Source organism: Cydia amplana, chromosome 4, assembly GCF_948474715.1.
Source record: "Cydia amplana chromosome 4, ilCydAmpl1.1, whole genome shotgun sequence".
In the NCBI taxonomy this organism is placed as follows: Eukaryota; Metazoa; Arthropoda; class Insecta; order Lepidoptera; family Tortricidae; genus Cydia; species Cydia amplana.
The window spans coordinates 4,555,354-4,581,309 of NC_086072.1; the positions used below are offsets into that span (position 1 = coordinate 4,555,354).

At 37.9% G+C, this 25,956-nt stretch overlaps 1 protein-coding gene and 1 long non-coding RNA gene across 2 annotated transcripts in view; both read left to right on the forward strand.

Moving 5' to 3' along the window:
- The window catches only part of LOC134663123 (uncharacterized), a 94,930-nt gene that overhangs the window by 31,798 nt on the left and 37,176 nt on the right, over positions 1-25,956 (forward strand). The window lies entirely within an intron of this gene.
- LOC134663081 (heat shock protein 26-like) lies at positions 21,799-23,255 on the forward strand. Its single transcript, XM_063519406.1, has one exon. The coding sequence runs from the start codon at positions 21,848-21,850 to the stop codon at positions 22,706-22,708; it is 861 nt and encodes a 286-aa protein (XP_063375476.1). The 5' UTR covers positions 21,799-21,847; the 3' UTR covers positions 22,709-23,255.

Sequence of the window (25,956 nt, forward strand, 5' to 3'; positions counted from 1 at the left end):
ATATAACTGTCAGCGATAAAAGCTTGAACAAAAATGTGGTATGGATACAGTTTGAGGCCCGAGGAAGGACATAGGATAGATTTAGTAATCATCATCATACTACGCAGACGAAGTGCCGGCCAGAATAGCTAGCTAGTAGGTAAGTATAGATAGAATATAATAGCTGGTACAAAATATTAGTCCAAATGAAAAGTACCTGATTTTGTTACGGTTAGGTCGGATATGAGCCAGGATTCAAATTGAAGACTTCCAGTTTCAAAGTCCCACGCCACGCCACTGAATAACACCGCCTACTCGTACTGAAATAGTTATAGCATTATTTATTATTTTCCTCCACCGCAAAAATATTTGTAGAGAAATATCTATGTCCGCTAGAAGAAATTAATCTCTAGGTCCGTAATCGAGGGAATTCAATCGACTTCATGAAGTCGACAGTTGAAGTTGAAAATAGTGCAAATGATATAACTGTCAGCGATAAAAGCTTGAACAAAAATGTGGTATGGATACAGTTTGAGGCCCGAGGAAGGACATAGGATAGATTTAGTAATCATCATCATACTACGCAGACGAAGTGCCGGCCAGAATAGCTAGCTAGTAGGTAAGTATAGATAGAATATAATAGCTGGTACAAAATATTAGTCCAAATGAAAAGTACCTGATTTTGTTACGGTTAGGTCGGATATGAGCCAGGATTCAAATTGAAGACTTCCAGTTTCAAAGTCCCACGCCACGCCACTGAATAACACCGCCTACTCGTACTGAAATAGTTATAGCATTATTTATTATTTTCCTCCACCGCAAAAATATTTGTAGAGAAATATCTATGTCCGCTAGAAGAAATTAATCTCTAGGTCCGTAATCGAGGGAATTCAATCGACTTCATGAAGTCGACAGTTGAAGTTGAAAATAGTGCAAATGATATAACTGTCAGCGATAAAAGCTTGAACAAAAATGTGGTATGGATACAGTTTGAGGCCCGAGGAAGGACATAGGATAGATTTAGTAATCATCATCATACTACGCAGACGAAGTGCCGGCCAGAATAGCTAGCTAGTAGGTAAGTATAGATAGAATATAATAGCTGGTACAAAATATTACTCCAAATGAAAAGTACCTGATTTTGTTACGATTAGGTCGGATATGAGCCAGGATTCAAATTGAAGACCTCCAGTTTCAAAGTCCCACGCCACGCCACTGAATAACACCGCCTACTCGTACTGAAATAGTTATAGCATTATTTATTATTTTCCTCCACCGCAAAAATATTTGTAGAGAAATATCTATGTCCGCTAGACGAAGGTGAAAGCTGAGAAAGCTAGTTCCAGTTCGATTCTCCGTAGAGGCAGATATAAGGAAAATCTACTGTTTACCGCAAATATAATAAAGTTCAATAACATAGAAAGTCAGTATTTTCTGTATCCTCCTAAAACCCTGCATACAATTTTTTGTAGGTTAGTACATATTATTATTCAAAATCAAAGCTTCTGGGTCTCAGGACATTGACAAAATTGCACATTATGAAGCCTTTATGTACTCGGGATTTTTTTGTAGAATCTTTCGCTTCATTCAAGATTCAATGTACGCCCACGCCGTAAATATGTTATTTTGCTCCCTTATTACACAATCTATTTTATGTGTATGTGTGTGGGTGTGACCTTATGGGTCCGGCCCTTTTTATTACAGTGGAAATCCAATACGGGCGAATATTTAAACGGTGGTTAGCATAGGACCTAAAAAGTATAGTGAGATAGATTTTACATAGAAATGCATTGAAAATTTTAACCATACAAAATAATTCGGCCCGCAATGTAATACACCACACAAGTTACGGGATACGAGCTTTTTAAAGTAACTGTCAACGCTTGTTGGCAGTTACTATAAAAAGCTCGTATCTCGTAATGTCATGTCATCTTCTGTTTCTTAATGTTTGCAGTACATTGCTGCTCGGTACATGTGGAAAAAATTAATCACGGGGTCATAATTAAGTGTAACTTAGAAAAACATTTTAATTAATGATAAGACGGGTAAATTCTATATCTGGTTTAATTTATTGCCCGTATTTGACTTACACACTGTATAGAGGTAATAGTGAAACTCGGATAAATGCTTCGTATATAAAATTTGATTTAAGGTACCTATATATCTTATCAAATTCGTTATTTACTTTGCTTAAAAGTTTGATTAATTTCGTACACGAGATTACGTCGATTATGAGATTCAAATAAGGCCTGTGCCGAAAAAAAACTGTAAATTTCAAACGATTGTCATTTTATTTCTAAGCATGATGACGACGGCTTTCTTATCGCAAAAGTCCTATTATTAGATTATATATTTTAGTGCAAATCATTCTGGTTTTGCGCCATGCGACGTTACACCGCTGAATAGAAGAGATCACTGAAATTTGGTCTTTTCCAAATGGCAAGAAAATTTTCAACATACTTCATGCTTGCTTTCGATACACTTAAAATAACCTCGTAGATTCGTGCATTTCATAATAACATACTACTAATTTAGTAATTTGTCTCTTGAACAGAGGTCTCGGAGCGGCAGACCTCTAGGAACAAGTGACCCATCAGAAATATTGTTAATAGAATTTGCGCCCGCCCCCGCATGCCCGTCATATTTATCGTGAAAAATTGGGGTAAATATTCGGCTAAAGTGAAATGAACTATAAAATACATAGTATTTAGATTCATTCAAAAGTTAGGATAGCTAAAGTAACCGAAAATTTGCGTTATTAATTTCTAGGCCAAGTCAAAAAGCATACAATTTCCTTCGTACAAAAAGTCACATTTTTAATAGAAATGACTTGAAATGAGCAAAGTAAGACAACCATACGTCCTGCAGTGCCGTTCTCTCGACTATTAATGGGTTCAAATCAAGAGTATTAAAAGAGAAGGATAAAACAGCCAAAAAACTTTGACATATCCAGCATGTGTTGGGATGGTGTAGGCAAATATGAAAAACGGGCCAAGTGCGAGTCGGACTCGCGCTCGTAGGGTTCCGCACCATCAACAAAAAATTGAGCAAAAAAATCGTGTTTGTTGTATGGGAGCCCCCCTTAAATAATTATTTTATTTTATTTTTAGTATTTGTTGTTATAGCGGCAACAGAGATATTTGTGAAAATTTCAACTGTCTAGCTATCACGGTTCATGAGATACAGCCTGGTGACAGAGAGACGGACGGACGGACGGACAGCGAAGTCTTAGTAATAGGGTCCCGTTTTTTACCCTTTGGGTACGGAACCCTAAAAACGGGCCCGTAAGTAGCTGTCACTGAATGCGCTAGGAAAAAGCTGCCTATCACTCCTACAGAAAATATAATAATAATAAAAACTGACGAGCGTGGGTGTAGCATGCGATGTGCGGTGAGCAGTGATCGGACTCTCCGATCCAGGGCATCCAACTCGGTCTGAGTCCACCTTAGTATGCCAAAGGAGTATGTGAGTAGGGGCATTACCCAGGCGTTGAAGGCGCGCACTTTGTTGCCTCCTGACAAAAGACTGTTAAGGACTTTTGTAAGCCGACTGAAAAAGCGCTCCTTCACCGACCGTCTAATACCCTCGTCCTCAAAACCCAACGACTGTGACATACCAAGGTATTTATAGGTTTCTGATTCAGAGATAGATCTGAAAGACATTGTCTCAGGTGTACCGCGAGGTGTACAATCTCAGGAATTATTTCCTTAACAACGAGTGTGGGATGCATCGTGATGTGGTGGCAGTAGACAGGAACCTCACGCCGCTCTCCTTGGCAAACGAGAACTGGCGCAAACCTGTGGTACTAAGTACTGCGGATCGCAAGGCGGCATGGGAGAGTAAGGTGCTACACGGGCGGTTCTACAAGGCCCTCACGGGACCCGATGTGGACCTGCTCGCGTCGGTGAACTGGTTACGATTCGGGGACCTCTTCGGAGAAACCGAGGGTTTTGCCTGTGCAATTGCGGACGAAGTAATGATGACGAACAACTATCGGAAATATATCCTGAAGGACGGTACGGTCGACATTTGTCGGGCATGCCGCCGTCCCGGAGAGTCACTCAGGCATATCATCTCCGGTTGTTCTCATCTTGCTAACGGCGAGTACTTGCACAGACATAATCTCGTAGCCAGGATTATTCACCAGCAGCTTGCTCTCCTATACGGCCTTGTGGACCGCGAAGTACCGTACTACAAGTATTCACCTGCGCCAGTTCTCGAGAATGGTCGTGCCACGCTCTATTGGGATCGATCTATCATCACTGACAGGACTATTGTAGCCAATAAGCCTGACATTGTGATAATAGATCGAGCGCAACGCCGGGCCGTGCTCGTTGACATCACCATCCCCCATGATGAGAATCTCGTGAAAGCCGAGAAGGACAAGTCCAGTAAGTACCTAGACTTGGCTCACGAGATAACCGCCATGTGGGATGTTGATTCGACGATCATTGTTCCGATAGTTGTTTCAGCGAACGGTCTAATAGCGAAGAGTCTCGACCAACATCTTGAGAGACTCTCGCTAGGTGGTTGGATCAAGGGCCAGATGCAGAAGGCGGTGATCTTGGACACGGCGCGGATAGTCCGCCGGTTCCTGTCTCTGCAGCCCTGACCACCGGTAGCTTGGGCCCTGCCCCGCTGCTGGCGGCACCCTAGGTTAGGTTTTTTATAATGTGTTTATATGTATTTTGTATTGTTTTTGTAAGTGTTTTTGTATTTTATTTTTATATCCATATTATAAAATAACCTAACCTAAGATCAGAAATAAATAAAGAGAATAAAAACTGATAATTATTTAAATTAAAAGTAGCTTTATATTCTAGTAATCCTAAAATCCTTATCAATTGCATCAATTTTTCATTTGAAGATTACAGTTTTTTTTCGTTACTCCCTTTAGAAAATTTAGTTAGGTAATTTATTTAGTCCGTTTTTGTGAACGATACACAATTACGTGTAAGATGGTTTTAACTAATAATTGTTGTACCTATTCACGTCTACACAGCCTTGATTCACTAGGCCGTGGTCGCTACCCCGACTTGCAGAGGAAATGTTTTCAGAACCTTAATATTTAGAAAACTTAATATTATTTCCACTATAGACGTCTTAGCTAATAATTATTAACTCTTAAATCACGATTAAGAATTACAAATTTGCACCTCAGTGCTACGTCATAAGATTCAAAATTATAAAACCATAGCCGCCTTCGGTTAGAAATGATGTTTTCATCAAGTTGCCTCCAGCTCACCTCATTATGTGCGCCAAGACAGCCAAGACAACTTTTCTCTTACACAACCTCTTAACTACCTTAATAACATTACAAAATCAACTTTGTTTCTTTTCGAATAAGGTTCAAATATCCTATGCAATGAATAAAATATGCGAGGTTTCAGTAGTAAGGTGTGGAAATGAAATTGAAGTCGCATAAAAAATACGGAATTAGAATTCGCACCTCAAATTGAATCTTCGCACTTGGGTGGTGTCCGCAATTTTATTAGACCTTATTAAATAAGGTTGACAGTTATTTTAATATTCCCACTGGTACAGTCGCCATCAGATATATTGGAGCGGCCAAGGTGCTCACAGATATCTAATTCATATCTATAAAATTCACTAAAGATTTTTTTTACCGTCTTAAATATTCTAGAACGCCCAACTCGAGCGTCCACTCATGGCCTTACACTTAGACGCACGGCGGGTTTCCATCCTTACTTGGTAGATATTCCACCAATTCGCACGAAGCGCTTTGCTTCCTCGTTTCTTATGCGCACTGCCAAGGAATGGAATTCCTTGCCGGCGTCTATATTTCCGAGCTCATATAATCCGGCAACCTTCAAATCAAGGGTGAACAGGCACCTTCTGGGCAGGCTCGCTCCATCGTAGGCCACGTTTCCCCTCGGCTAGTCTGTGACCATGAGTAAGCCCATTTATAATAATAATAAAAAACCACAGACTTTAATAATACGGTACATAACATATAACTTAATTCGTTATTCACATTTTTATTTGCGTATGAATGTGTTTTCCAATAAATTATTTCAGCACAGCCTTGAATTTATGAAACACTTGTACAAACATTGAAGCTTCAAAACAAGTCTCGTTTTAATTTAATAATTTTACATTAACTATTAGACAACGTTTCCAAAGAAACCATAACTAATACTGTAACTTGAAATAGTTACAGTAATACCTATTAGTCGAGAGTGGAGGCCCCACGGAGGCCCTAAACGACGACGTTGCATGAACAAAAGATTTCGTTTGGCATGATTGGTTCTTAGAACCCAAGGATGAATTTAAGAAGTGGAGCCACCGAGATTTTTGATGTAAAAAATGTGGCTCTCATATTTATCTTGTTATCTAGGTATATTATTTAAGCTACTAGGCCAAGTTTGGTATCGTTTTTATATTAATCGGAGATGCCGAATTTATTTATCATATCATAATGACACCATTCCGAAGTAAAAACACATAAAATATGAAAAAAAAAAATCTTTTTTTAATCTTCACGCTCTTCACTGCTGAACCAATTTCGTAGAAATTTGGTATAGGGATAGTTTGAGTCCCAGGGAAGAATACTTTTAATCTCAAAAATAATCCCTTAAGGGTGTGAAAAGTGAGGTGGAAATTTGTTTGGGGATTCAATAACCGCTGAACCGATTTAGATAAAATTTGGTATAGAGATAGTTTGAGTCCCGGGGAAGGACATAGGATAGTTTTAATCCCCAAAAAAATCCCTTAAAAATGAAAGGTAAGGTGTAGAATTGGATGGGGAATCAATAAACGCTGAACCGATTTGGATGAAATCTATGTCTACATCTTTGATTTTGTTGAAAATGATACTAAACTTGACTTAGAATCTAAACTTATTAACCTCAGACGTCGCAGACGCTTAAAACCCCCTACCCCGGACCTGCATCAAAAATCTGGGTGGCTCCACTTCTTAAATCCATCCTCGGGTCCTAAGGACCAATCCTGCCAATGGAAATCTCTTGTTCATGCAACGCCGTCGTTGACCTTTTTCGTCGTAGAGCACACTGGACTATATGTAGGTTTTATGAACATGCGACTTTCTGTACCTCTAGTGTACATTCGATAGCGTGACGTGACGTATAGCTTGTCCGATTTCTAAGATCAAGTTCGCCATAGGTTCACTATGGCGTACTTGATATTAGAAAAGCGGACAGGCTATACGAGTTTGCGTTAAGTGGGTTATTTTGTATGGGATTTTGAGTTTCCAAAACATCTCGCTTGGCGCGCTGTTCCAAATCCCATACAAAAATAGACGTAAAACGCGAACGTACGTCATGCTTTCGAATGAAATTTACACTAGGGGTTTCCCTAAAAAATATGTTAATATGTCAAAATATTCATCCAGAGATAATGTGATGACAATGAACTTTAAAGTTTATTAATCAATGCATAAATCCAATTAAATATAAAAATATAAGGTTGCAAGACCAGAAAACCACGAAAATACCTAAGCACATATTTACTTTGGGGATGTTGTGCGGAGTTGTGACTAGAAAGAGTTACAAAAACCGGCCAAGTGCGAGTCGGACTCGCAGACGGAGGGTTCCGCACCATTAACAAAAAATAGAGCAAAACAAGCAAAAAAACGGTCACCCATCCAAGTACTGACCCCGCCCGACGTTGCTTAACTTCGGTCAAAAATCACGTTTGTTGTATGGGAGCCCCACTTAAATCTTTATATTTTTATTCTGATTTAGTATTTGCACAGAATAACTAATAGTACTACGTATTTGTTGTTACAGCAGCAACAGAAATACATCATCTATGAAAATTTCAACTGTCTAGCTATCACGGTTCGTGAGATACAGCCTGGTGACAGACGGACGGACGGACGGACGGACTGCGGAGTCTTAGTAATAGGGTCCCGTTTTTACCCTTTGGGTACGGAACCCTAAAAATCGACGGATTCACGCGATCATTGCATTTTCGTCTCGTTCCAATAGTTGTTAAAAGTTCCTCCCGTATAGCCTCATACAAAAAACATGATCCAACTTTGCACCGTAGTCGGCAAAGCAACATATTCGGAATATTGTCTCGCTTCTAGAACGTTGTGGCTACAGACAGCGGGTAACATGTAATTTGTGCAATCGTTCAATTCCAGTCTATTATATGAGGAGGATGGGGACATTTGGACATCAACTATCAACCTTTATTTGTTCCTGGTGTTTCTATGTATATAAGCATGTATTAATCTATATAAGTATGTATATCGTTGCCTAGTACCCATAGTGCAAGCTTTGCTTAGTTTGGGGCTAGGCTGATCTGTGTAAGATGTCCCTTAATATTTATGTTATTTTATTTATTTAAATACTTACCGTGTTGTATGGATGTCCGGAGTGCATCTTAATTTTCCGGCACCGGGTTGGAGCCAGTTTTTTATTTATAACTTTAGTTGTAGTGTTAGTTTGAATTTTTCCCCTTTTTGGTTTAATGTAGTTTTTTTTTAAGTTACACCTAGTATTAAACGAATGTTATCCGTTAACTATAGATAATGGTCCAATCCCCTGCGTGGGAAATAAACAACTTTTAATACGAAACCAGCCCCAATACAATTAATAAAGAAACTGTATAAAAATATGAGACAAATCGGGGAAATGATAGGTAATCGGCCCGATTCGAACTTTAAGATACGTCAATTAATAGATCTAGAAACGATATGGATTAGATATGTCAGTGTCAAATATGACTTTTCTTCAAACAAAAACGTCACTTTTGACAATGACACACCTTATCCATATCATTTCTAGATAGGTATATTAATTGACGTATCTTAAAGTTGGAATCGGGCAGTGAGTCATTTTTAGTAGGTATCTGGAATATAAAAACAAGGTACGATATACAACCATATGCTATCACTTACTTATCTAATTTTCTCAAATGTAGTCCATTTCCCATAATATAACGTAAAATATAAGAAGCTTCTAAACTCTCAAAACGCCATGCCACAACACATTTATCGTCGCCAGAAATATCACCCGTGGTTATCAAACTTAGAAATTTGCTCACTTAAACTGAAGTAAACTGAAACCTTTCCTTAACGTTTCAATTTATGTACGAGTAACTCGTATTCCGTGGTACACTTACATACCTATATATTTGCAGAAAAAATATTACCTATCGGTAGCGCAGAGCGCTGAATGTTCGCTCTCTGAAGCTATAAACATGTCTGATAAAAACAATCTCTTTCATTCTCTCTGCAGAAGAAAATCAATACCCACTCACATGATTCCAGCAACTAGAGTTTCAAGATTGCGCACCTCTAAAATGATCGTCGCAACTCGAGTTGCAAAACGGAGTGTATGCGGTTTTTTATTTATTATCTGTGAAGGGCTGCACAGATACGGCATAAACAATTTTTAAAACACAGACTACCAACGTGACAATATTTAAAAAATGTTTCAACCATATAGACATAACCACAGTATTTCTTATCTATTTTATTTTGCAAGTTGTTCAGGAAGTGCGATGTGTAAAAAGTTGCTGCGTGTTTTAAAATGCCTCAAGTATTCAAATTTAGATATTTCTATTAGTAATGTATATTAAACTACTCCGCGTTTATTGGTCTATTAGTTTAAAACTATATTTTAGACCTACTTAATATTGATGACCAAATAATATCACTTCAAAACAATAGTTCTGTAGATTTTTGACGTGTTTCTTATTTGAATGCCCTACATTTCTAAGATTACTAAATATATCTTGAGCAACCAATAGCCATTAAATAGTTCGATTATTAAGTTACATTAATAAACCATATAATGTATTAAATCACTGTGTATTACACAGGATTAGCGATCAAAACATGTGACGGTAAATTGTAAGTACAAACCCGGCAACTGTGGTTGCTTAAAGCATTTCTGCATATCGTAAGGCATGTGGTGTACTAGACGCGTTGCATACGCGTTTTGGGATTTTTTTTACTACTTACTTATAATTTGTATTTACTAATATTTCTTTGCTATTTACATTGAATAAACTAAATAATTATACGATTAAATAAATAATTAATTAGGTATTACAATTTTAAAGTTCCTATCTCTGTTGAACATCTGCACCACGCGCTGTTGTGTCTCCACCCTAAATGGGTAGCCATCTTTATTTTTGAGATGGAAGAAGTCAGTTTACCGGCTTATTTACGTTTGTAATCAGTATAATTTTATGTGTTAATAGTTATTATTGGTTTATTGTGCTTAATATGTTGTGAAGTGTGTGTTATGGTGGATGTATTAAACGTGTTAGTGTAGTTATAAGTTAGTTCGGTTGTTGGTGATCGGAAATTATAAAAACACCAAAATTTAGTAGGTACGTAGATACTCTTTTGTTATTTTAAGTTATATAGCTACTATCATCGTTATAATTGCATAAGTTATGCATTTTATTTCAAGATTATTAGTATCTTAAACTGTTTTTTACTATATTTTAGTACTTCAGTGTCTAAATTAGCCACAAAAAAATCATGAACATAATATCTAGTTTCACAGCAGATTGAGCAATTCGAAAGTTTCTTATCGGAATTTGAATTAGTTTTACTCTGCAATTTCATAGGTGAGCTATCAAGGTGTTTAGTACCAATTAAAAGCTTATTAAGTCTTCTTTAAATTGAATACAAAAAAAAGATACGTTATCGATTTAGATTTTTAATTAAAAATAGTTTTCTACTATAACGCGGACATTATTTCATTGGGTAAACTTTGTGAATTTTTAATAATTATTTTTAGTATAACAGCACAATGCTATAGTAGTAAAATAAATTCTTTGTTTCTTTAACAACCTTAAAAACCAAAAGAATCGTTGAAAATGCTTTAGCAGAAGTAAAGTTATCGATTTTTGAAAATATCATGACACTGTGCCGTCGTATCTGCAAAATGGCAGAGCAGTTCAGGGCACCTTTTGTTAAAATCGGAATCATGTGAGTGGATACGAAGCTCTGCATTTAAGTACTTACGCTGAAATAAATCTATACAATTTTCCACCTAATATTAGCCAGCCACTTACCTTTCAATAAAGTCCCCAGTTTCCTCACTCCCCCCCTCCCACCTGTTGCAACGAGTTTGTTTACATTTTGCCGGCATTACTCGAAAGCGGTCGACCTTCTCGAACATAGAAGTACGTACTGTACTAGCCTCAAAGGAAAATAAACCTTAACAGGTTGACCTTAAAGTTGGTTTGTACTTGGTGTTTATTTCACTTATGATGTTTGTAGTAATTGTTGTTATGAATTGGCCGGATTATCGTCTGGTGTGATTTAAGTGAGTGAGCTTGATACAATCTTTTTAAATTAGATACAGAAGCCATAAGACAAACAAAGTGGACTTTTGTTAGATAAAGATAAAAGATAGTTTATTCAAGTAGGCATAATTACAATGCGCTTATGATGTAAGTACATACAATGATGTTACAATGTATTTTCGTGTTAAATCCTACATGTTTTAAGACTGACACGAACCTAGCCGTCACCATACAATCAAAGCGCTCTCATTTTATAAACGACTATCTGTTACAACATGAAGTTTGACAAGAACACTCAAGTACCTAGAACATTAGTTATTTGTTTTACAAGGGGGCAAAGTTGTTGTTTAAACGCTCGTGCTAATGTTAATACCCGAGTTAGCGAAAGATTCCAAAATTGAACCATAATGGTTCGAAAAATGGGATCTTGTGCATTGCGAGGGTTTCAAAGCACGAGTGAAACACAAAAAATTTCACCACAGCAACCCGAAGAAAATATTAACTGTAAGATATTAAACAAAATCAAACCAAATCAATTCCAAATATTTCGTATGAAGATAAACAATTTATTTGGCTATCATATGGCGTTCTTGGTTTCTACTTATTTTTAACAGTTTCTGTATTATAAAGCTTTTTTTGAAAAATGAGATTTGTTTCATTGTGTACTTGTGCATGTTTTCAATGAAACACTCTAATTTTTACAGTGAAACAGATGTAATATATATAGTCTACCATGAAACATCCTTAATAAACATTGAAACGTTGTAATAAATAAGTTACATTAATACATACATCCTTTCAATCAATTAATGAGAAAGGAAAGGAGAACATAGTGGTAGGCTGAAATTTGTTATTTAAAAGGTTTCCGAAATATGGAATCGTTATAAGATTTCTGAAATATCTAAAAGCGAAAGACTTGTTTCATTGTACACACACCTAAGTTTAAATTGTGAATCGAAAATCTGGTCGGCACTTACGGCATGCTGCGAGAAAGGCGCCTTTTATGTCAACGGAGCATGATTGCCAACTAGGTGGATGCGGGAGGGTTTTAAGCATTTCCATGCTTGATATTATACACTTTCTTGCAACATAGTCTTTATAAACGACTGTTTCAATGTTAGACATGTGACCTTAACCTTGCCATCAATGAAACATTCAACATATAAACTATCCTATGTCAGCCATTTCTAAAGTTAAGTATCTTATATTTTGTCATATGATAGACAAATTATTATCAATTTTCATGGTATTTTAGTTTCACAAATTTCGCGCATAGTCTTTAATTAATTAAAAAAATTATGAGTTTGTTTCATTGTGTACTAATACTGGTGTTCAGTGAACATCATGTTTCATTGTTTACTACATAAAAATGTTTCATTGTGAGACTAGGGGGTGTTTTTTTAAAGAATTAAAAAAAAACTGCACCAAAGAGTGAAAGAAATTTAAAAATATTTAGCTCCAAAGTAACTTTAATACACATAGAACACAACAAAAAATTAAATAACGCCAAACTAGACTCTATATCTTGGTAAAATATTGCGAAACATAAATGAAAAATATTACTTTTGTCGCACGAATTCACAATAACGCTCGTATCAACGTGCTCCTTCTCCGAGGCGCGCTCGCGTATTGGGGAGGTGCTGAGGGTCCCTGAGCCTGCCCTTGCTTGACAGACGGCACTAGCTGATAACATTTAGTTTCAGAGATATCGCAAAGTTTCACTGTGTACGATTGTTTCAATGTTCGACAAGTGACCCTACCGTAAAACGGGGTCACCAGAAATCGCGGGGTGAATAGAGAAAATTTCGGTACTTTCCTTTACATTGTTATATTTTAAAAACTAGACTACCATTCCCAATTCTTTTGAGATACCATTATAGTAGAATATCCAATCTTTAATCTAGTAACACGAATCAAGCATGAAGATGATCACAAGTAATAAATATTTTAGTTTGAAGTGAGGCCTTGTGAAAGTAAGATATATTGCCTGTCTGAACTTTTACATAGCCGTGAAATACAGCTTAGTTATTGTGTTATTTACAATGTATTAAGTAAACCAGTTCTTCTAGTGTTTAAATAATAAAAGATATTGCCGATTTTCCTTATTAATTAAAGATAAATGTGCAAAAAACAAATCATAACCGTTTTTACATCCCAACGGGGTGAATAGACACGACAACAGGGTGAGGAGACACGCCATATGGGGTCAACAGACACGCCATATGGGGTGAGAAACGACTGAAAACACGACTGAGGGGTGAAGAATAACGAATGGGGGTGAATGGAAATATTTATGCTAGGGTTGTCAAAACGTATTTTCTCCAATTTTTTCAATTATAGAATACTATAAAATATAAAATTTAGCAATGTTTCATATATTTTGGTATTAAATATGAGTTTTGAGTTTGAACAGTTTTTTTATCATAGTTATTAATTATGATTTTATGTATTGGGATGATTGTTATAAAAAAGCTGAAACAAGCCTTGCAATTATATCAACTTGGCTAAGATTAAATCTACTATCACTAAATACTTCTAAAACTAACTTTATTTGTTTTTCAAAATATAAAATACTGCAGCCGCCAAACAAGCAACAAATAAAAATTCACAATTGTGACCTGACCGACGCCCTGAACTGTAACTGCACACAACAAATAGAAAAAGTTACGTCAACTAAATATCTGGGGGTAGTTATCGACCAGCGACTCTCGTGGCACGGACACATTGAGTACATCACTAACAGGATTCGGAAGATTATTTGGATTTTTAAAATTCTAAAACAAATTGCTCCCACTAATTTGCTTATCAAATTATATATTACCCTTGGACAATCTATTATGTCTTACTGTATACCAGTCTGGGGCGGTGGCAATAAAAGCAAATTTATCGAGGTTGAAAGAGGACAAAGATGCCTAATTAAAGTTATGCTCTCTAAACCGCAACGCTTTTCTACTAAAGAGTTATATGGGAACACGAATTTACTCTCTATGAGAAAGCTATATATTTTAAGAACGATATTAAAAATTCACCCTACCATTAAATACAATCGGAGCGTAAATTCCCGAAGAAGGACAGTAAGAGTAATCCCAGTACCATTATGTAAGTCTGCATTCGTAAAAAGGCAATATGAATCACAATCTGCCAGACTTTACAACGCTATAAATAATAATGTATCTATCTATAACCTGACATCACATAAATGCAAAATTACAGTTACAGAAAAACTGAAATCCTTAACCTATGAAGAAATAGAATCCCTCATTTCTTTTGAAGTATAGTGTATTATACGTAATCAGGATCGTAGAATCACACACGCACACCCACTCACACCCACACACACACACGCACGCACACACACACACACACACACACACACACACACACACGCGCGCACACACACACACACACACACACACACACACACACACACACACTTAATAATAATAATAATGTATATTTTAGCTTAAGTTAGTGTAAGGTCGTTTTTAGATTAGACTATACTAAACTAAATTAAATTCAAATATATATCGAATTGTTAGAACGAAAATGTTGGCTGGGAAGAGCGGGGTCTCCTGTCACAGGTATATTTTACTTACTAGGAGACTCCATTAACTGTATTGTTAAAACGAAACATTTAGGTAAACATTTAGGTAAATAAATAATTTTTCATTTTCATTTTTTCATTTTCATGTATTATGATATGAATATTAACACCCTAACACCTGTACTAATGTATTTACACCTATGATGACGAAATAAAATTATTGATTGATTGATTGATTGATTGAATATTTATCACTGCTCCTTAAATAATAGGTAGGTACTTAAAGAATATGCTTCTAGTGTAAGCTAAGTTGATTTTTACATACAATTCTCATACGTTTCATGATTATGTGACTAGTTTAATTATGGTTGATTAATAAAAAAAGTGATTTAGTGAAAGTCAGCTTATTTATTTACTTTTATCCTAATAAAAACCTACTTATTTGAAGTTTGTGACAGCCCTGACTGTATTTTCTAATCACCCCATATGACGTGTCTATCGACCCCGTTTGACGATATGTCGAAGACGGGTAGTTTTTCTTGATTTTCCCTAAAATCAGCGGGTTGAAATTAAAAATAAGTATACAGAATTGAAGAACTAAGCAAGACTCAAATCATGATGTAAAAATTATTACTTAATTATAATTTGGATTCTTGGTGAAAATCGTCCTTGAAGTTGAAAATCGTGTCTATTCACCCCGTTTTACGGTACTGTAAAACGTTCTACGATACACGTGCGAATAGGTAATTCGCAACTCGTGTCAATTTAAAACACTCCCTTCGGTCGTGTTTTAATTTATCGCCTCTCGTTTCGAATTTCCTCTTTTCTGCACTTGTATCGTAAATAACTAAAATATGTATCATTCCAAATCATCATTTAGAAGTCAACTCTACCAGCAAACACAAGAAAACAACTAAAAATTTGCATTTGATTACTTTGCGTCACATGTGAATAAAATGCAACTTTGCTATCCGTTTTTGAACAATCAAGAGAGCCTTTACCAGTTGGTGTAGTGAAAAATATTATATCTATTTATATCCGGTACTAGTTAGCTGTCGTTGCTAGAAATTGTAAAACGTTATGTTATAATTTATAATAATTAATTAGTGCCTACCTGAAATGTAAAATTATTTAAGCATAGTTAATAATTATTTAATTTTAAAACGTAACAAATATAAGAGCCTCGGTAGAGAGTACCATTTTGTACCATTTGGAGTTGAAACTCTAGGAGTCTAGGTCCATGGGGTCCCAGCGCGCATAAGTTGTTCGCAGAAATCGCGAAGCGTCTGGTTGACGTAACTGGTGACCGAAGAGCTGAGCTGGCGGCTACCTCGCACAACGTATCAGCATTGCGATACAGCGAGGAAATGTCGCCAACATCCTTGGTACAAGGCCTCAAGGGCCTATTTTAGATTTAAGCTAGTTTTTAATTTCTTTTAGTAATACACTGTATATATCTTGTTTGTAAATAAATTATTATTTTAAGCATAGTTAGATATTGTACATTTGTTTATTGACTTGGAAAATGATTGCCTTTTATCAATAAAACATTTGAATCTGAATCTGATACTTCGGCGCCTATCATAAATCACATAATGTCAATTACTGCACATGTTTCTTGTTTAGCATATCAAGTTCATTGGCGTTACTATTACTTTTCCCATTAAATTCTTATCGCTATAGGAATGTTACATTTTATAACCACGGCTAACAGGTTATTAATTGCGCAGGTCGTAGACTTATAGAACCTAATATGTCGATTTTTGTAACTGAAAAACAAATACTTGGAACTTAATTAAATATATTGGCAGGATTGAAAAGACAAAAGTAGAAGGGAAACCTAGAATTATTTATCTCAGCTAAATAGAAAATAATACCTAGGTACATCGTATGAAGGAATTAAAAGACTGGCACAAGAAAGAAACGATTGGCGATTACCCACTCCACCGAAAAGAGCAAAGCTCTTAAATTATGATGATGATGATGATGAATTAAACATATTATGATATAATACAAAAAAAAAAGATTGATCTGCGCAGACGCAAACAGGCGTCTGGTGGGCCTACTCTAATAGTTATCGATTTGTCAAACTTATTTAAGCTCTAATTTCTATCACGATAACGGACTGAGATATATATATGTTACTTAGGTACCTACTTCAATGGCCACATAAAATTACAAGTGATTTCAAAAAGTCGTTTTAAAATGAGAGCGTAATTTCGTCGTATAACGTGAATATCAAGATTTGCAGTCTTATATTCACTTGTCTTTGTCAATATTTTTTGAAACTAATAAATAACCTGTTATGACTGGCGCTACTAAGTAGTATAGTACGTAAGTACGTTCACAACAAAAATGTTGACAAACAAACTTTCATCATTACATAAAACTATGTGAGTCATCGTTGATGCTCAACATATTAATTTGTATGTCTATAGAGGTTATTGATCTTTTGTGATTTATGTAATGGTTACAAAGAACCTTCAAGAAAATAGCGTACGTCGAGTTCATAAATATGTATACATTTCTTCACCTTAATACATTGCAATAAAGTGACAAAATGGTTTACATATTTGTGAAGTCGACTGTACCCCCATCTTGCGACCCCTCTGGTATTGCAGGTGTCCATGGGCGACGATAATTGCTTACTATCAGGCGATTCGTGTGCTTGTTTGTTTCCTATATCATAAAAAAATGATAATTTATACTAAAGAACCTTTTTGTGTTAATTGCGTCGCGCGTCGTGTAGTAAAAACTAAATTTTGTAACAATTACTCAAAACTAGTTTTCACCGAGACCTTACGGAAAATAACTAAGCGCTACTTACACCATCCCACTAACCCGGGGTTAACCAGGTAAACCGTTATCCCAGTGTCCAATTGTACCGGTGACCATGGCAACTCCAGGTTTAACCGGTTAGCCCCGGGTTAGTGAATGGTGAAAGTGGCCCTAAGTCGAGTAAATAAATAAATTTACCAACATAACTACTTTATTTTATTTTATTTTATAAGAATGTAGCTAACGACTAAAACATGCAATATATTATTGCAAGTTGCAACGTCAATGCATGCTATCCTAATTTTTTTTTAGCTTTTGAATGCCTATACAAAATAAACTCTTTATACTTCGAAATAGTCGTAGAAAGTCTAATTAAATCAACAAAGACACGTCAATCAAACCGCGATCAATTTTAACCCGAAAAAACCGGCCGAGTGCGAGTCGGACTCGCGCACAAAGGGTTCCATTACGCAAAAATGGCAAAAAATCACGTTTGTTGTGTGGGAGCCCCATACAACATTTATTTTATTTAGGTTTTAGTATTTGTTGTTATAGCGGTAACATAAATACCTACATCATCTGTGAAAATTTCAACTGTCTAGCTATCACGGTTCATGAGTTACAGCCTGGTGACTGACAGACGGACAGGGACAGCGGAGTCTTAGTAATAGGGCCCCGTTTTTACCCTTTGGGTACGGAACCCTAAAAACCAAGTACTTTCTCTAGTGGGAATTGGGAATCCCATCTTAAGAGAAGCCTTTGAAAGGTATCGTCAACAAAACAAGGAAAACGTAAGCGTCGAGTGACCTACTGCTAACGGTACACCCACACTACGCTGGCCGCAGAAGTCGTCAAGCGTTGGTCGTTTTATTATAGAAAGTATTTGTTTTTATTATTTTGTCAAGAACTCACTGGTTTATTCTGTTAAGCTAAGTAGAATAGAATATAAGTTTAAGATTTATTCAGGACGCTTATACAACAAAGTTTTACAAAAACATGTCGCAAAAATGGTTTAAAACTACGTCTATGAAAAGGTTTCCACTCAGCTTAGTGTCAAGGTATCTTATGAATACCTTGACGCTGGTCTTCCGTGGAAACCCTAAGTCAAAATAGTGTATACTTTACTCATCAAGTTTCCTAATGTACCTATGTACATATATAGTGATGAGATGACTGTGCCAATATTCTATTATTATGTTTATCGTTTATTATTATTGTGTTTGTTTTGTTTATTATATTTGGTACGATCTTCTTGCATAGCCATAGGGGAGTCTTAAGATATTATTTTGGTCACGGTTTTTTCCAAAAATACATTTCATTTCATTTCATTTATTTCCCACATATAAGCTAACAGTATTTCACCAAAACGCTTACACGGTATAGGTACAATAAAAAATAAAAACTTAAAAGTAAACAGTTGTGGGTAACAGGCATGCAATAAAAATTAAGTCAGAGAATATACCAATTAATTACACAGAAATCACAGAATAAATAAATGTCGCTATCAATAAAAGTCATTAAACATAAACAAATAAAAAATAAGTCAATAAAAATTATAATAATACAATTCATTTACATAGAGTCGAGAACAGGTATGACAGCTTCTAGGAAAATGCCTAACTGGTTAGCAAAGATGTCGGCATCCGGGACCTGCATCAGCAGATTATTTATTAGTGCGATGGCCCGAGCGGAGGGCGCACTCGCAGCACGTACAGTCCGCGTCACAGGGCCTGCCAGTAGGCGCCTACGCCTTCGTGCGGGACGTGCGCCACCCGAAACCGAATCCCCTTCCATTGGACAGAAGCTGGGTAACGGAACAGCCAGCCCCACGCGGCCCAGGACACTAGGATTGTCGACTCTACCCCAGAACAAAGAGTGGAAATGCGCTACGAGGAGCTTTTTGCGCCTGAGTTCCAGAGAGTCCAGGCCAACCATGCCCAAGACAAAGCGGGAAGGGTAGAGAAAGGGATAGTAGCCAAACATCTTTTTATAGGCAAACCTGGCAAATTTGCGCTGCACTCTTTCAAGCACGAGCGTATACTTGGCCTCATGCGGATCCCACACGATAGCTCCATACTCCAACCGACTCCGAACATAGGCAAAATAGAGCGCCAACGCTGGCCTAAGACTTGTAAATTGGGCAGCTGTTCTAATGATGAACCCTAAAGTTTTGCACGCAGTTTTACAAGTCCCAGTTATGTGTTTTCGGAAGTCAAGCTGAGTATCCATAATAAGCCCAAGATCTCGTATATCAAAAACCCTTTCTAGCTCAGCACTGTTCAGGCGATACGGTTCAATGATAGGGTGCTTTGCCCTAGAGAATGTGATGACTTTACATTTAGTGGTGTTAAAAAGAATGTGATTCTCTTCACTCCATGCTACGACTGCACTGATATCATCCTGCAACCGTCCACAGTCAGAAGCACCTTTAATATCTAAAAAAAGTTTAAGATCATCCGCAAACAATAAGCATTTGGCAGCACTGACGACCTTCGGCAAATCGTTTATCATAATCAGAAATTGCGTTGGGCCGAGAGTGCTGCCTTGGCTCACTCCTGAGCGGGTAAAATAAGGCCGAGAGTTATAGCCTGCCAACCGGACAAATTGACTACGATTGCTTAGGTAGTTTGCAAAGAAGCACAACAAATTTGGAGCAAATCCTATCATTGCAAATTTTTCAAGGAGGATGTCATTATCTATTACATCAAACGCCTTCTTAAAATCGAAATATGCTGCGTCCACCTGGCGTCGACCATCCATGGCCATCGTGACATAGTCCACAAAGTCGCTAAGGTTGGTAGTAGTAGAGCGACCTTTGCGGAACCCATGCTGGCTATCGTCAAGCTGGGTAGATATCTGCCGAGTTATTTCACAGTCAAGGATCATCTCAAATAGCTTTCCGAAAACCGGCAGCACAGCAATTGGCCTATATCCCGCGACGTCCGATCCGGAACCGCTTTTAGGCACAGGAGTCACCCTGGATCTCTTCCAACAATCAGGATAGGTAGCAGTTTGCAAGGAACGATTATAGATGTGCAGGAGTGGAACCTCTAGTGCCGATATGCAGTCCCTAGCCAGAAACGGAGGAACCGCATCGGGGCCAGTCGAAGATCGAGGCTTCAGTCTGCGTGCCGCTCTGCGCAGCTCCACGGCACCGACGCTATCAATAGAGACACGCGTTGCGTCGTTCGTACTTTTACGTGCAGCTTTATTTGGATCTAATTGCGGTACCTCTGATTGGAAAACACTGAGGAAATAATTGGCAAAAGCATCTGCAGCATCTTGCCCCGTTACTGCAACATCCCGGTATGTGTACACGTTAGATTGACGTCGGTCATTCCGCTTGCTCTTGACATGATCCCAAAATTTCCTGGGATCGCTTGTGATATTTCGTTCAATACGTTCCTTATAAAGTTGATACGCCTGATCTATTAAAAATTTAGCTTGTCCTCTATAATATTTATAAAGCTCACGATTGTATATTGAGCCAGTTTCTTTATACTTTTTGAAATGTATAAATTTATTACGAATATTTTGTATTATTTCCTTAGTATACCACGTTGGATAACAATACTTACAATTGCTAGAGGGTAGCCGATGTTTTTTTGTAGGTACATAATTGGAAAAACATGCCTTTAACTTGTTATAGAAAATATTACAAGCCAAGTCAACTTGCTGCTCCTCGCATACTTCGCTCCAGTCAGTTTTTGCAATAGCTTCGTAGAGCACACTAAGATCAGCTTTACATAACCATTTCTTATCTAAATCTGATTTAGCGTGATATTAGAAATAATTAGGCAAATATTTTACTAGCATTCCGAAGCCAAACGTTAGCATTTTTAATAAGTAGGTAGATATTTTACATATATTGAAGGAATCTACTATAAGTACGTGTTGTAGGTTCGCAGCGCTCTATACAAATATAGACACAAATAAGCAATTTAGCAATAACATTCCAGTTTTCCAATATTCTTATTTCAATCTACTATTGAACTACGAAAACAATATTATTTGCCATTCTTATTTATTCAGTGTGCTCAATAACGTTACCTACTTGACTCAGAAATAAATTACTCATCAATAAAGTAAGCTGTTTACTTAAAACCAGCTTTATAAACATGAGTCAACCACTTTCACGCATTGTGCCAGCAGTTAGCGACCACTGGCGCGCGCGCAGTTATCAATGAACGGTTCTGGAACATTCTCCCCACACGGCCGAAGCCTATATAAGGCCCGCCGGACGCCGCGACCGGCATAACATTACGAAAGCCGTACGAGAACACGCGAACGATGCATAAATACGTTGCCCTAGCATTGCTGCTGCTTGCAGGCGCGCAAGCCCGTAAACACCACCACAAACATGAAGACCCATTCGCGGCGCTGGACCAACAACTCTCACACTCCCTAGCCTTCCACTACCTCTGGCCATGGAGTCAACTCGTCCAAGCCGCCGCCGCCATGGATAACGAGGACAACCTGGAAGAACCAAAAATAACATCAGACCCCAAAGGCTTCGAAATCACCATGAACGTCAAGAGATTCAAGCCTGAAGAACTCAGGGTCAAAGTTAAAAACCAGTACATTATTGTAGAAGGAAGACACAGAGCGACGTCTGATAATACGCGATTCATGGCGAACCACTTCGTCCAGCGCTTCAATTTACCCCCTGGAACCAATCAGGAGGAAGTTAAGGCTGTGTTGAAGGAGAATGGAATTCTTAGCATCTCCGCGCCTAGACACGAAGTACCACCTCCGCCACCTGAAAGGATAGTCCCCATCGAAGTGAGACTGCCTGAGCCTTCTTCTGAAAAACCAACAGAAACTCCCACCGAGGCTTCCACAGAGAAGATAGAAACGTCATCTGAAAAACTGGAGACTACACCAGAAAAAATCGAAACTTCCTCGGAGAAAATCGAAGCTTCACCGGAGAAAATCGAAACTTCGTCGAAAAAGGTTCCTGAAATGGAAATGGAAGCGTCCGCAGAAAAAGACGATTCACTATTGGAATTCCGATTGGTCGATAAGAAGCACCATGTTGGAAAAATCAGGAAGAAGGAGCTGAAAAACACTTCAAAACACGTAAAAGACAACGAAGTGTCTAAAGGAGATGGCAACGGCTTAGATTACGCTCTCATAGAGGCGGAAGAGTGAACGCAACGGTAGTTATACCTTAAAAGACTGATAGCTTTAAAGCGGTGCTGTGAAAACTATAATCTCGTTTGGTTTCGGACATACAGGCGTATTCTTATTGGTGCGCGAGCGTGGGCGAGTGGATAGTTCCTGTGCGAACCAGTATAAGGAGATCTCGAGGTTTCTTATAGCTAAAGAGCCCTCCTTATACTGGTTTTCTTGATCGGCCACTTCTCCCACGTTTTGCGTGCGAATGAAATCAGGCCCTTGCTTCGACAAATCGATACCTTGTCGCTTTGACTGTGAAATCGAGGAATTGGCGAAATAGCGCAACCATGTTAATCCGACAAGGTATATACATGTGTAACGAATTGTGTAACTCGTATGAGCGTGTATGTGTGCCTCAATTGCCATTGAAATCGGGCACTTGTACACGCTTGGTGACATTTTATTTACGATGTCGTTAAAAAGTTTTTTATTGTAAGTCAGACTGTACCTAGAGGCTAAACTAAGATTTATAAACGTTATTTTGTTTCGTGAAATAAAAAATGTTATTTATTTTAAGTTATTATTTTGTTTCATTTTAGATCGATATTCTTAATCGTATACCTATTCATAAATTGATGCATATAAAAATAGCTTCTGTCCACTCATAATACAGTAGGTAACTTTATACATTTAATTTAGCGTTTGCATCAAATCCGGTAGTTCAAGATGGCGGCAGAATTTAATTCACGCATGAATAACAGACTGGATTAACAATAATATTTTGTGTACCTAATTGTGAGATCTAAGTTTATTTTGTTATGTGTCGATATTTATAACTATGGTACTTTTATAGCTGAAATGTAATTGACACAAAAAACATTATTTCTTGCTTAAACAGAATTAATTGATACCTACCGGAAATGACTTGTAAACTGGCAAATAGTATTTTAGAACTTTTATTGTCTAACAACTCACACTAAAAGAGTTTTTGACCCAGGTGGGACAATATATCTATCATAAAGCATAGGTATAGATCAGCGGTCGGCAACCGGCGGCCCGCGGGCCGCATGCGGCCCGTGAACCTGTCGATTGCGGCCCGCGAGCCTCCCTGGCTATTTTGTATGTAATATTGACAAACGACAATCTATCTATACATATAATAAAGCTGAAGAGGGTCGAAAGTCTGTACATGGAAGATATTCGAAAAAAGTTGGCCGGGGATACTTAGAATCGATAACAGATCACGTTCCAAAAGTTTTTTAGAATTTTTGTCTGTTTATCTTCTGTCTATCCGACCGCGCATCACGTGAAAACGGCTGAACGGATTTTGATGCAAACTTTACTAATCTGTCGAGAAAATCCCTACCCATGTTTTGGCTAGAAAAATTCAACCAACAAAAATTAAAAGGGGGGTTGGCCACTATACTCGATTAAGTTAAGTTTGCACCTGAATCTTATGGCGCTAACTTAAGAAAGTGGTGCAAACTTTTTTTTGTGTAGGTACTTTGAAAAAAAAAAACAATTTTTTTGAGTGCTTTAGGACTCCCAGCACACACATTAACCTACATTCAATACTGTTGTTCTGTGTTTAAGTACTGACAGCCTGGACGCTTCGGTCCTTCGGCCCTACGCGGAGCACGGCCTTCGCATTTAGTCACTTATACTATTGTTCTGTGTTTAAGCACTGACATCCTGGATGCTTCGGGCCTTCGGCCCTACGCGGAGCACGGCCTTCGCATTTAGACACTTATACTATTGTTCTGTGTTTAAGCACTGACATCCTGGATGCTTCGGGCCTTCGGCCCTACGCGGAGCTCGGCCTTCGGCCTTCGGATTTAGACACAGATATCATTGTTCTGTGATTAGGCACAGACATCCTGGACGCTTCGGTCCTTCGACCCTACGCGAAGCTCGGCCTTCGGCCTTCGCATTTAGACACTTATACTATTGTTCTGTGTTTAAGCACTGACAGCCTGGACGTTTCGGGCATTCGGCCCTACATGTAGTTCGGTCTTCGGCTTTCGCATTAGATATCCACACCAAAATTTCACGTATACCATTGCAGCGGTAGCCTCAATTTTTTTCCTATCACAAATTTTCAAGTTCCATTTCAGCTTAGCGGCCTTCATGCCCACATCCACAATGCCAGTTTTGGAATGCAGTTCGGTATTTCTAATACGGTCGGTTCTACGAACACCCAGTATGCTATGAAATAAGAACATATTCTCATCTGAAATGATCATGTCTACAACATTATTGTATAATTTATAGTCTATTGATTTATAATATTTGCAGCCCCGCGTCCCAGCCAGCAGCGTCCGGTGGGTCGGCCCAAGTATCGCTGGGAAGACAGTGTGATGGCTCCTCTACACGATGGGCCAACGCCGGCCACTCCAAGGGACGCAGCCATACGGTAGAATGAGATAGCAATATCACTTGCTCCCTCTAACGCATAAATGCGTCCCTTGGAGTGGCCGGCGTTGGCCCATCGTGTAGAGGAGCCATCAGCTTCGCGTCGGTAACTGGCAGGAAGTTGCGCAGGTTCGCGACAGGTGGCACGCTCTCGTTTCGGAGGCCAAGATTCTTTTTGGATCACCGAGCCAATATAGTTCTTTAGTTAGTAATATTAACAGAGATATTTAGAGGTTTAGAGATTTACGTTGTCGTATAATGCCACTTGTAAAATGCGACCTGTAGAGAACACCTGGACATACGAAAGCATTGTTACTTAAGCTGAAGCGGAGACCTTCGCTAACGCTAAATTAAGAATTTCAAACAGTCGAAGTCAACAGAACCAAAGAATTGCCTAAACTATAAACATTATTACAAGTTATCATAATTCTGAAAACCATTCCCAACCAGATTCAATTTCCATGCACGTGCTATACAGAAAACATGTTAAATGCAATAGCCATAAGATCCAGAATCCTTTTCAGACCGCAAACTGCCATGTTACACCGCAAAACGTACGTTTGTGTAATTTTACTGCGCGTTTCTCGTTGCGGTTGTTGCACAGATATATTTAGAAATAAATGTTTTTCAACACACTTGCTCGTAGCGTACCTACCTACCTGCCTACCTAGTACTTTACGTGGTCTGCCGCCAACTGCAGCAGTACTTTTACTATTAATATATAAATTTAGATTTTTTTTCTCGCCACTGTTTTGAAAAACGTCGTATGAAACACGTGTGTATTGTACATTATACACATCGTCTTTCTTATTACGCGCTCGCTTTTAGCTCACGCGCACAATATCGCCCCGATTGTATAGTTTGTATAG